The sequence below is a fragment of the Macrobrachium nipponense genome, chromosome 7, assembly GCF_015104395.2.
Source record: "Macrobrachium nipponense isolate FS-2020 chromosome 7, ASM1510439v2, whole genome shotgun sequence".
In the NCBI taxonomy this organism is placed as follows: domain Eukaryota; kingdom Metazoa; phylum Arthropoda; class Malacostraca; order Decapoda; family Palaemonidae; genus Macrobrachium; species Macrobrachium nipponense.
Window position 1 is genome coordinate 57,746,393 of NC_061109.1, and position 13,601 is coordinate 57,759,993.

General features: G+C 37.7%; 1 protein-coding gene across 1 annotated transcript in view; it reads left to right on the plus strand.

The window, feature by feature from the left end:
* Positions 1 to 13,601, plus strand: part of LOC135217439 (excitatory amino acid transporter-like) — a 42,338-nt gene that overhangs the window by 3,353 nt on the left and 25,384 nt on the right. The window contains 1 exon segment of the mRNA XM_064253307.1: positions 10,757 to 10,833. Within this exon segment, the coding sequence (XP_064109377.1) occupies positions 10,757 to 10,833 (77 nt within the window).

Genomic DNA, 13,601 nt, shown 5'->3' on the forward strand with positions numbered 1-13,601 from the left:
AAATCCTACCGGAGGTCGAAGTGTATAAAGCATTAAAAAGCCGGATGCGATGCTACGCGGGCTACCCTATGCAACGGAGCCATGCTAGCCATACTCGCTATGCATGTGTTCACAACGAAAGTTATAAATGTCTGCGAACAATTCATGCAAGTATGTAAGTAACTGTTGTTGATCTTCGCTACTATATTTAAAGTTAATTTTTATATGAACCTCTGAAATCATTCATATTCTTTGGACATTTGCTTCTCCCATTTGAAGGTGCTCCTGTTTAATAATAATAATAATAATAATAATAATAATAATAATAATAATAATAATAATAATAATAATAATAATAATAATACTGAATAAAATGGCAGAATTCAGCGAGATAGTCTTATATATTATCCTTTCTATTTTTCTTATTACTTGCTTCTTTGGCTCAGCGATACTTCTTAATAATTAGCCAATATTCATATTTGGATAAATATCAATAATGCTGAATGTGATATTTTAATTAGAACAGAATTTCACTTGTCAATACTGGAATAATACCAACACCGACGACCACCCCTGCTTGACCTGAACCAAGAGATCCGCCATACCTGTATACAAGTATACTGATAATACCAGTATTGACAAGCAAAATCCTGCTCTAAATAAAATATCACATTCAGCATTATTTAGATTTATCCTATTATGGCCAGTTATTAATAAGTATCCCTGAGACAGAGAAGCGAGTAATAAGAAAAATAGAAAAGTTAATATATAAGGCTAATTCGCTGAATTCTGCCATTTTATTCAACAAAATTTGTTTATAAGAGGGTCTTCTTCCAATAATAATAATAATAATAATAATAATAATAATAATAATAATAATAATAATAATAATTGACCATGCGCAACTGGAAATAGAATTTTACTTCGAGTAAATTTGCCTGGGTATACTTTATACCCCACGTCAATATAACACTTACTGCATTTTTGTTAAGAAATTCACAATTCCGTGAAAACAAATTGTTTAAAAAATATCCACAATTATATATAAAAATATATTTCTATGTAAAAATATAAAACAAAGACTTTCGAACACTTGAACGGTGTTCCTCATCAGTGTGACGTTAAAATGTAATGACGTCACACTGATGAGGAACACCGTGCAAGTGTTCGAAAGTCTTTGTTTTATATTTTTACATAGAAATATATTTTTATATATAATTGTGGATATTTTTTAAACTTAATTTATATTTAGATTTAATCCATGAGGCGTCAACATCTGCTGCGAGACCCAACTGCGCATGTGCGAGGCGAAGCTACATCCACAAAAATCGCGCACTTCGGTAGGTCACCTCACCCATGCGCACTTGGGTTTCACAGCAGATGCTCCCGCCTTGCATGGCTTAAATCTAAATATACTGTGTTATATTAACGCGGGGTATAACGTATACCGAAGCAAAGTGACTCGAAGTAAAATTTTATTTTCAGTAGTGCAGTGTCAAGTTTTATTATTATTATTATTATTATTATTATTTATTTATTATTTATTTATTTTTTTTTTTTTTTTTTTGCTCTATCACAGTCCTCCAATTCGACTGGGTGGTATTTATAGTGTGGGGTTCCGGGTTGCATCCTGCCTCCTTAGGAGTCCATCACTCTCCTTACTATGTGTGCCGTTTCTAGGATCACACTCTTCTGCATGAGTCCTGGAGCTACTTCAGCCTCTAGTTTTTCTAGATTCCTTTTCAGGGATCTTGGGATCGTGCCTAGTGCTCCTATGATTATGGGTACGAATTCCACTGGCATATCCCATATCCTTCTTATTTCTATTTTCAGATCTTGATACTTATCCATTTTTTCCCTCTCTTTCTCTTCAACTCTGGTGTCCCATGGTATTGCGACATCAATGAGTGATACTTTCTTCTTGACTTTGTCAATCAACGTCACGTCTGGTCTGTTTGCACGTATCACCCTATCCGTCCTGATACCATAGTCCCAGAGGATCTTTGCGTGATCGTTTTCTATCACTCCCTCAGGTTGGTGCTCGTACCACTTATTACTGCAAGATAGCTGATGTTTCTTGCACAGGCTCCAGTGGAGGGCTTTTGCCACTGAATCATGCCTCTTTTTGTACTGGTTCTGTGCAAGTGCCGGGCATTCGCTTGCTATGGTTATGGTTTCATTTTTCGTATTGCACTTCCTACATATGGGAGAGATGTTATTTCCGTCTATCGTTCTTTGAACATATCTGGTTCTTAGGGCCTGATCTTGTGCCGCTGTTATCATTCCTTCAGTTTCCTTCTTTAGCTCTCCCCTCTGTAGCCATTGCCAATTGTCATCGCTGGCTAATTCTTTAGTCTGTCTCATGTATTGTCCGTGCATTGGTTTATTGTGCCAGTCCTCTGTTCTGTCTGTCATTCTCCTGTCTCTGTATATTTCTGGGTCTTCGTCTACTTTTATTAGTCCTTCTTCCCATGCACTCTTTAGCCACTCGTCTTCACTGGTTTTCAGATATTGCCCCAGTGCTCTGTTTTCGATGTTGACGCAGTCCTCTATACTTAGTAGTCCTCTCCCTCCTTTCTTTCGTGTTATGTATAGTCTGTCCGTATTTGCTCTTGGGTGTAGTGCTTTGTGTATTGTCATATGTTTCCTGGTTTTGTGATCTATGCTGCGGAGTTCTGCCTTCGTCCATTCCACTATTCCTGCGCTGTATCTGATTACTGGCACTGCCCATGTGTTTATGGCTTTTATCATATTTCCGGCGTTGAGTTTTGACTTGAGTATCGCCTTGAGTCTCTGCATATATTCTTTCCTGATCGTGTCCTTCATCTCTTGGTGTTTTATATCCCCTCCTTCCATTATTCCCAGGTATTTGTATCCTGTCTCATCTATGTGTTTGATGTTGCTCCCATCTGGTAGCTTATCCCTTCAGTTCTCGTTACTTTGCCCTTTTGTATGTTGACTAAGGCGCATTTTTCTATTCCAAACTCCATCCTGATGTCCCCAGATACAATCCTTACAGTCTGGATTAGGGTATCTATTTCCTTGATGCTCTTACCATACAGCTTGATGTCGTCCATGAACATCAGATGGTTGATTCTGTTGCCTCTTTTCTTGAGTTGGTACCCGGCATCCATCTTCTGTAGTACTTTTGTCATGGGAATCATGGCTACTACGAAGAGTAGTGGGGACAATGAGTCGCCCTGGAAGATCCCTCTCCTGATATTAACCTCTGCTAGTCTTATTCCAGAGCTTGTAAGTATTGTATTCCAGTTGCGCATTGTATTTTTGAGGAAGCTGATGGTGTTTTCCTCTGCCCCATATATTTTCAGGCATTCTATTAGCCATGTGTGCGGTATCATGTCGAAGGCTTTCTTATAGTCTATCCATGCTATGCTTAGGTTGGTTTTCCTTCTCCTACTGTTCTTCATTACCATTTTGTCTATCAGGAGCTAGTCTTTTGTGCCCCTACACTTCCTTCTGCAGCCTTTCTGTTGGTGGGGGATGGTGTTTGTCTCCTCTAGGTAGTTGTATAGCCTTTCACTGATGATACCTGTTAGTAACTTCCACATTATTGGTAGGCAGGTGATAGGCCTGTAGTTACTGGCTATATTTCCCTTACTCTTGTCTTTTTGTACTAAGGATGTTCTTCCTGTGGTCATCCATTTTGGTGCATGGTGATTTGAGATACAATGCTGGAGTTGTTCTGCTATTTGTGGGTGTAGGGCCTTGAAGTTTTTGAGCCAGTATCCATGGACTTCATCGGGACCTGGGGCTTTCCAGTTTGGCATTTTCTTTAGTTGGTGTCTGACTGTGTCTGTCGCGATCTCTGTGAATCTTTGTTTTATTCTCCCTGTTTCTTCCTCCTTGACTTCCTGGAGCCATGTTGCATGTTTGTTGTGTGATACCGGATTGCTCCATATGTTTTCCCAGAGTCTCTTACTTGGTTCGGCTTCAGGAATTTCTGGGTGGTTGTCTTCCCCACTTAGTTGGCTGTATAGTCTTTTCTGGTTGGTTCCGAATAGTTTGTTCTGTTGGTATCCCTTATTCCTGTTCGTGTACCGTTGGATCTTATGTGCTTTGGCCTTAAGCCTCTGTTTTACATCTTCTATTGTGTTGTTTAGTCCCCTCTCGTGTACTTTGTATTTCTCGTTGAGTTCCTCCCTTGTTTTCTTGCTTCTTAGCCTTTTTTCTGCCATCTCTATCAGTTTACTCAAGTCAGATCTCATCACCATGATTTGCTTTTCCAGGCGCCTTTTCCAAGGAGGTTGCTGTTTTGGTTTCTGTTGGGTTGGTTGTGCTGGTGGTGTTGGTGTTCGAATCCCCATCAGTTCTGCTACTAATCTTGCTCCTGCATATGTCAAGTTATTTGTTTCTGTGATACTGGTGGTGTGTATTATGCCCATTATTTCATTGACCTCACTTGTTTTCTCCCTTAATTTCTTGGTGTTGTAGGCTTTCATGGAGGGGATCTTTGTTCTCTCTGTATCTGTTCTCCATACATTGTCTAATCTTTTCTACCCATTCCGTCCTCTCTGTTACTTCGTCGGTGTTTCTTCGTGTGTCGTTGTTTGATACCTCATCCTCCCTGTCGTCTTCTATGGCGTCGTCTCTCAGTTCGTCTTCGTGTAATTCGTTGTCGTGTGACGTTTCCCTTTCCAGTTCTTCTCTTTCTGTTGGGGAGAGCCAGTTCTTTTTCTTTATGTTCCTTACTTGGTCTGCCAGCCTCTGCTCTGTTTGGGGGGTGTTATTCCTCTCATTCCAGATGTTGACCAATCTTCTTCTATATCCTTTCTCCGTCGGGTTGCTTCTGATGTAGCATCTCCATATTTCCTTATTTTCTTCTCTTGTCCATTTCTTCCTTTTTTCTTCTGTAGCTCCAATCTCAGGCTGTTGATTACTGTCGTGGTGATCAGTTGCTGGATGACGACCTCCAAGTACCTGACCGTCTTCCCCTTCAATTGGGTTGAATACCTGGTTGCCGGACGAAGCTCCTCTGTTGCCAGAGGTTCCATTTACGTCGTTGTCGTTTATTCCTTCATTTCTTTCCATCATTGCTGAGTTTTGCTATTTAACCCATAGCTGGACCCTACCCCATCAGGGATAGGTACTCATTTACAGCTGAGTAGACTGAGGAAATTATTATTATTATTATTATTATTATTATTATTATTATTATTATTATTATTATTATTATTATCATCATCATCATTATAATTAAACGGGAGTACCTTCCAAAGGGAAACGCAAATAACCAAAAGAATATGAATTATTTCATAGATTAAAATCAAAATTATTATTATTATTATTATTATTATTATTATTATTATTATTATTATTATTATTATTATTATTATTATTATTATTATTAAACAGGAGCACCTTCAAATGGGAGAAGCAAACGTCCAAAGAATATGAATGATTTCATAGGTTCATATAAAAATTAACATTAAATATAGTAGCGAAGATGAACAGATCAACAATAGTTACTTACATACTTGCAAGCCTTGTTCGCAGACATTCATGGCTTTCGGTGTGAACACATGCATAGCGGGCATAGCTAGTATGGCTCCGCAGCATTGGGTAGCGCGCTTAGCATCGCACATGGCCTGAAAATGCCTTTATTTATACCCGTTCAGGACCTCGAGGCGAGAGAAGTTGGACCCTGGGTTGGACGGCGGTAAGCTTGTACAAGTTCACTATTAGTAGATTAGAGTTGCATACTACTACTACTACTACTACTACTACTACTACTAATAATAATAATAATAATAATAATAATAATAATAATAATAATAATGTGTGAGTTAAAAGTTATACTACATCAGATACATTCAGTTTATGCATGGCTGTCTCTATCTTTCCAATAATTGATTTTTCAGGGTAATGGCACTGAACCAGAAACTCGCTGATGTTCGTCATTCTTGTAGAAAAAAGTTGTTGCAAACAATGGTAGTTTTACTTAGGAAGAATTAGCTGCGACAGTAAATACGCTGGAAAGTGAAATATGGCGTTAAGTTCCCGTAGAGTTTACATTCTTGAGGCTAAAATCATCGCATTATACCAAGAACGTGACCTAGTATAATGCAAATGAGTGTAGTTTAAATAAGAATGAGTCTAAGGAAAAATGAACGCCATGTTTCACTTACTATCCTAATTACTCTGTAACTGTTACAGAATTATTCCTACATAAAACTACCCTAGCTTGGAACTCCACAGAATGACAAACATTCTGCGAGTTACTGGCAGAATTTAGTAATCCTGAAAATATTAGCGAGCCAGAAAATATCTGAATGCTGCTATCACTATAATAATAATAATAATAATAATAATAATAATAATAATAATAATAATAATAATAATGAACAAAAGAAGTAGTTTAGAACTCACACACACACATACACACACACACACACACACACACACACACACATATATATTATATATATATATATATATATATATATATATATATATATATATATATATATATCTATATGTATATATATCTCTAATAAAAGGAGCCCATAAAAACACCAAAATGTAGAGAGAAAAGTACTACATTTCAGAGACTGCTGTCTCCCTCTTCAGGTATATGAATGAGAAAAGTTTACAGAAAAGGTGGTATTTATACCAAGAGATCCATCCACAGGTAAGCCAATTTAGGTCACCCCCGATGATAATCTTCCTTTAATCTTCTTAAGCGTTGGTTGAACGAAAATCTTGTCGATCACATCTGAATCCCATGCTCCTTTTGAGATGTTCATTACCTGCCTCTCTTTTATTAAGGCCGATTCCATCATTTGACTCTTGTACCGGCAGTTGCTGCTATAAATTATACGTGACGAATTCCAGTTTATTCTATGGTTATGTTCATTTATCTGGTTGAAAATAACTGAGCTTCTGTTGTCCATACATAACTGACTGTTTGTGTTGTATTAATCTCTGGGGAAGTGATTTTCCTGTAAATCCGATGTAAGATTGGTCACAGTCCTGGCATGGGATTTCATAAACCCCGGTGTCCTTGGGGGATGTCTTTTGTTGGACGTTTATCAGGGATTTGGCTAAGGTGTTTGGGTAAGTAAATGCAAAAGGGTTAGATTTTCCGAGGGTCTGAGTCACCTTCTTAATTCTGTCCAGGTGAGGAATTTTTATTTTATTGTGTGGTGTCTCTCTGGTCTTATCTTGAGGGGGCCAGTAGAAAATTACGTTTGCTGTTTGAATTGCTTTCTCAATTATATGGTCAGGATACTTTAAAGACGAAAGTTGCTTACGAATTAGTTCAAATTCTTTTTCCAGGATATCTGGGGAACAAATTCGTAAGGCTCTTAAGAACAAGTTGCTGGCTACACCTATCTTGATAGCAATGTCATGATAGCTAAAGTAGTGAATGTATGAAAGTGAGAACGTTGGTTTTCTTTATATGGTAAATTTGTATTCTGTCGTGTATCTGATTATTAAAACATCAAGAAAAAGAATTTTGTTGTCTGTTTCCCATTCAACTTTAAATTTGATGCTGGGCACTAATGTGTTTAATTTTGAAAGGAATTAATTAAAATTGGCCCATCTATTATCCCAAAATGTAAGAATATCATCTACATATCTCATCCACAGCATGTTTTTGTGTTTTATTGCATTTATTACTGTAGTTTCAAAGTATTCCATGTACAGATTGGCTAAAACATGACTTAAAGGACTACCCATACTACATCCGAATTTTTGCTAATAGAATAATTCCCCGAATGAGAATACATTATTAGATGCACACAATTCAACTAACTTTATTATTTTGTCAAGTGCCAATGGGAAATTATCTGAATAGGGGGATAATTTTTCCCTCAAAAACTGAAGAACGTCCTGTACTAGTACTTTTGTAAATAGGGAATCTACGTCAAGGCTTAAAAGTTTTATGTTGTGAAGTGGTATATGTGCTTCTCTGAATTTGTGACAAAAATCTTTCGAATGTTTAATGCGACTGGGAGAAAAGGTGCCTTAAAAGGGGGAAATGAGGCCAGCTAACCATTTTGAAATTTTGCAATTGAAAGCTTCGGCACATGAAACGATGGGTCTGAATGGAAGATTGTCTTTGTGAATTTTGGGAAGGCCATAAAAGTAGGGGAGTTTAGGATTAATTACTTTAAATTTCTCTAATAGTTCAAAATACTTTTTTTTCTTGGCCAATTAATCTTACTTTCCGAAAAAAATTCAGTGGGGACGTTTGTCGTAAGTGTTTGTGTCGCTAAGGAGTTGGTTGATTTTGTCGAGGTAGAAGTCTTTGTCCATTATTACGATTTTGCCGTCTTTGTCTGATCTACTTATAACATCTAACTTTTTTAGCGAACGGATGGCTATCATAAATCTACGGGGAACAGGATATTTCTTATTTAGGTCAGTTAAAGCATTTAGTAACACTCCTTTTATACATATCTCTTCATGGCAGTAGTTTCTGTCAGATATGAATTTATCAAAAGCCACTATGAAGTCTAGGTTGTTTTTGCGGTCTGGCATAAGGCAAAGGATAAGTCTAGATTTAAAACTAAATGTTGATTTACAGTAAGGGGGATGTTGGATAAGTTTAAAACTTTGTCTTGTTGTTCAAGATTATTCCATGCGCTATCGTTTATTAAGTTATTTAACTTGCGTAAAAGTCTGTTGGAATGAGTCACGCTATTATAGGCAGCAATGTCGGAACAGAATGAAATCAGATATCTGTATATGTGGTCCGTAGTGAGGAGGCGAAGATTAGACTGAGTTCCATATATCACTCTGCGTAGTACGAAGATGTCGTTTTTCATGTTGGCGATTCTTTCCTCCAGGAAAATCTTATGTGAGAGAGGGAAGGGGTCTGATTGCAGAGTCCATCTCCTGAATCCGTACATTTTTGGTAGTAATGTTCAGTGGCACTGTTGAACTACAGAAGATGGCACACAACGGGAGGGAAGTCTACAGGTAATGTTGTGATACAAATACTAACAGCGGTAAGCTTATGTGAATTGATCAGTGCAAAAAGAGAAACTAGCAGAACACCAGATATATAGAATATTAAATGAGATGTTAACACAATGAAATTACTGTTAGCATGAGTAGCAAAGCTCTAATAACACTTCCACAGTGATTCACAAGACTATCACAATTGCACAGACTAAGTTACGAAGGTCTCTAAAGGAGATGGGATAATAGGAGTATGGGAATAGGAGAACAGTCGGAACGATGAATGAATGCAAGGAATTGTAGGTGAAGGGCCGGAAAATCAACTTCCAATTCAGCTACCTTTTCTGAGGGTGAGACATGCATAGATAGAGCCGGGCGTCAGCAGAAGGACTTCAGTCACTTGCAGTTCTTTGCCAGGGAATAGAGGAAGCTAGCTGTAGGTCATCACCAACACTTGCGTATACCGGAGCGACTTGCCATGTCATCAGACTCGGGTGTGGCACAGCTTCGTTAGGGAGTACTGCCGCGTGTGCAAGCTAGGGCAAAATGCGATTTGATGGACCATACCATATTTATACCCGGTTTTTGGGTTTCGTCGGATAATCCTTTCTGACATCTGTCAAAACTGTGGTGATCTCCATCAGTCCTTTCATCTCTGCTGCTAATCCTTGTAGGTACCTGGAAAGGTCACTGAACGCCAACAGAGAGGGATGTAGAAAGAAAGGATACAATGAGGTGCTAAATTGGATTGAGAGAGTTTGGTCGGTAGGTGGAGATGCAGCTGTGGGACACTGTGACATATAAGGACAGGGTAAGAGGTCAGATCAGATGGACCACACGTGAGAGGGTGTGAAATCTAATTAACAAAGTGGCTGATCCCTTTCAATGACTCGTGAAATTAGTCTAGGGACCAAAACACAATGTTGGAATAGGGTGAAAATCCCTTGAGTATTCTGGTTCTCCTCAAATCTTAGGTCGTTATTGGCTTAAGGCCGGTGTCTGATTTATGACAAGGGTAAGACAAGCAGAAAATCACTTCTGACGACATTAAAATGGCATTTACATGTTTCCGTCTTTGCGATGTCGTTCAGGAAACAACAGAACAAAAGCCAAGTCAAAAATATCGCATGGATCTAAAAACATTACAGCAACAAGGTTTTGCTTTACTCTAAGTTTTACATGAAGCAGTTACTTTACTTCTTTCAATTTCCCTGATGTTTTTAATTTCCCCCCCTCATGTTTCAAAAATTTTCCCATTGACTTTTAGTAAGAAAAAAGAAAAAAACAAGTCACAGAAGGATGATGTAGCAATATATATATACACACATACATATATATATATATATATATATATATATATATATATATATATATATATATATATATATATGTGTGTGTGTGTGTGTGTATGTGTGTGTGTGTGTCTGTGTGTGTGTCATATAAATGGAGTACGAAAATTTGGAACGTTGTGAATATATAAGTAAAGGCAAATGCCACGAAGGAAAGTGAAAAAATGGGTACTAATGGGTACCAATGCAAGGCCTTTCGACTTATCGTCCTTTATTAAGCAAACTCTGCTTAGTGAAGGACAAGAAGTTGAAAGGCCTTGCAGCGGTACTCCTTTGTTTCACTTTCCTCTGTGGCTTTTGCCTTTATTTATGTTTATATATATATATATATATATATATATATATATATATATATATATATATATATATATTATATAGAGTGTTTGTTAACATTTTAACATTTTCTTCCCGCTAGGAAAGATTGCACAATGCTAAGGCGAGCACAGATATAAGCAAATAAGCCACAACAACTAAACCTCGCAATTACTTTTGTCTTTCAGGAAACAAGATGGAGTCTCACGGGTACAGTTCACAAATGATTCGGATGACAGAGCCCGAACCCTCTGCTAGCAAGAAGGTTAGTTTTCTTACGTGTTAATTTTTTTTATGGAGATTTAAAAATAATTCTTTTTTTTTTTACACTCCAAGCATTTTCTTGAGTTTTTCTCGAAGAGATTAAACATATGAAGTCTTCAAATCAATAATTAAAATATACAGAAAACATTTGTAAAAAGTGAATACGTTGATATTTGGAGCGAATTCCACAGTGTTGATCGAGATGGTAAATCTAGAAAAAAATGAAAATCATAATCTTTTGATTAAACACATAGCTACTTCTATGAACAATACGTGTTGCATTCCTGAAATATCTGAATTCATACGAGGAAATGTAATCGTAAACAGTGAGCCGATGTTTAATAGGCTACTTGTAGTAGAGACTCTTAATTTCATTATAAGAACGCAAATTTGAGTGCATATCTAATGAAAAAATATACCGACTGGGAAAGTAAGCATTTGCAAAACAATATATATAAATATATGTAATGAAGATATTATCCCTTGTTGGGCCGGGGTGCAAGTTCTTTTGCACAAGAATAGAGAGGACAGTGATCTTACCAAGTATCCAGATAAATTCAGTCAGCGGAGACAAAAACACACAGGAAAACTCAACAATATTTATTAACAAACAAAGCAAGAGAATAATAAAGTCAGCCTTGTGACTATACAGGACACAGCTTAGTCCTTACTACTCCCTTAGGAGTTCCTAAACACTAACACTAAACCCTAGTCAGAAAATAGAGAAATATACTGCATAAATTAGCAAAATGGGCCCAACATCAACATAAATATAAACCAATACCTATAACTAAGCAGAAAGGAAAGAAGTAAGAGACCAACAGGGGGAAAACTTAATTCTCCTACCTACAATTATAAACTAAATCTTAAATATAAAAAATATCAAAAACATTAATAGATATATAATACCCACAAGAAATAACGAAAATTACAGCATCACTCGTGACAAGATATACACAGATTGGCATATATATATATATAAATATAAAAATGTACGCAAAGAGCTTCTCACACTGAATAAGGGATGAATGATTCCCAAATGATTCAGGCTGAACAGTTGCCTTGCTGTAGGCCGAAATACAGAGGGAGCCGTGATCTCTTACATCCACTGAATGCCACGTATCAGGCCAATACTCAGCTATCTGAAGGGCGTGCAGCTACACAGGTTACCAATACCATGGGGAAGTTGTCTGTCGTGCTCCCGACCAAAAACACAAGGGAAATTCCCTACCTGGTAGCAACCGCCCTACTTGCACCTTCACGGGCCTCAATGCCCCCACCGCTGCAGCTCAGAAGGACGTCGTAGGCAAACACTGTGATGTCCCTCCCACGTCCACTCTGTCGGGATCCAGCGCCGATATCAGAGCCCGCAGGACAGTACACACAGTAAGGGGGAAAGTCACCGCAGATGGCAGAAATGCCCCTGCGCCTTCAATACTGACAACGTCGAATCCTTCGAAGGGCGATTAAGAAAAAAATATGGCAGCTGCACAACCAGTTCGGCCCGAACTGGTTGTGCAGCTGCCATATTTTTTTCTTAATCGCCCTTCGAAGGATTCGACGTTGTCAGTATTGAAGGCGCAGGGGCATTTCTGCCATCTGCGGTGACTTTCCCCCTTACTGTGTGTACTGTCCTGCGGGCTCTGATATCGGCGCTGGATCCCGACAGAGTGGACGTGGGAGGGACATCACAGTGTTTGCCTACGACGTCCTTCTGAGCTGCAGCGGTGGGGGCATTGAGGCCCGTGAAGGTGCAAGTAGGGCGGTTGCTACCAGGTTAGGGAATTTCCCTTGTGTTTTTGTCGGGAGCACGACAGACAACTTCCCCAATAGGTCACAGCAAACATATTGGCAATATATCATTAAATATAAACCGTAGGCGTTTTATATATATATATATATATATATATATATATATATATATATATATATATATATATATATATATATATATACATATATATCGTATCATGAAAATTATTCGAAAACAATTAATCGAAAACAATTATTCGAAAACATTTATTCGAAAAAAAGCTATTCGAATGGAAAGTTGTTCGAAAGAAAGTTATTCGAAAGGACAATTATACGAAATGAGAAGTATCGAAAGTGATATTGAACCTTACTCTAATAAGCAATTGTTCAAATAGGCAAATAACTGTTTGAATGTTTGTTTTAACGTTATCCGATTTTCTTAGTTCAAATGTTTGTTTGAACGTTATCCGATTTTCTTACTGGTAATAAACGTCGTGAAGGACATGAAGCACCAAGGACTTCATTTCTTCGGAATACTGCAGCCCTTCAGTGATGGCCGAATACATTTCAAGTGAAAAAGGCAAGCCTATGCTTAAAATCGATGGTTTCCTATTCGTGAAAGACAAGCAAATTGGTAACAAGATATATTGGAAGTGCAATAAGTTCGCATCGTATTGCAAAAGCCTAACAATTACCAATGATGGTGAAGTGATTAAAGTTCCTCGTGAACATAACCATTCCGGTGATGCTGTCAATACAGAAGTGCGCAGTTTTATGAACAAAGTGAAAAGTGATGCGAAAGAAAGCCGTGATTCTCCTCAGTATGTCATTTCTGCAGCTGCATCGCAATTAAGTGAAAGTGCCGCGCAAGGTTTACCACAAATAAGCTCTATAAAAAGAACTATTCACAACGTAAGACAAAAAGAAAGAGCAGGCTTAGCTAATCCAATTCATAGACGGGAAATTGTTTTAACAACTGACCAAACTAAAACTCATAAAGGGGAGCAGTTTTTGCTA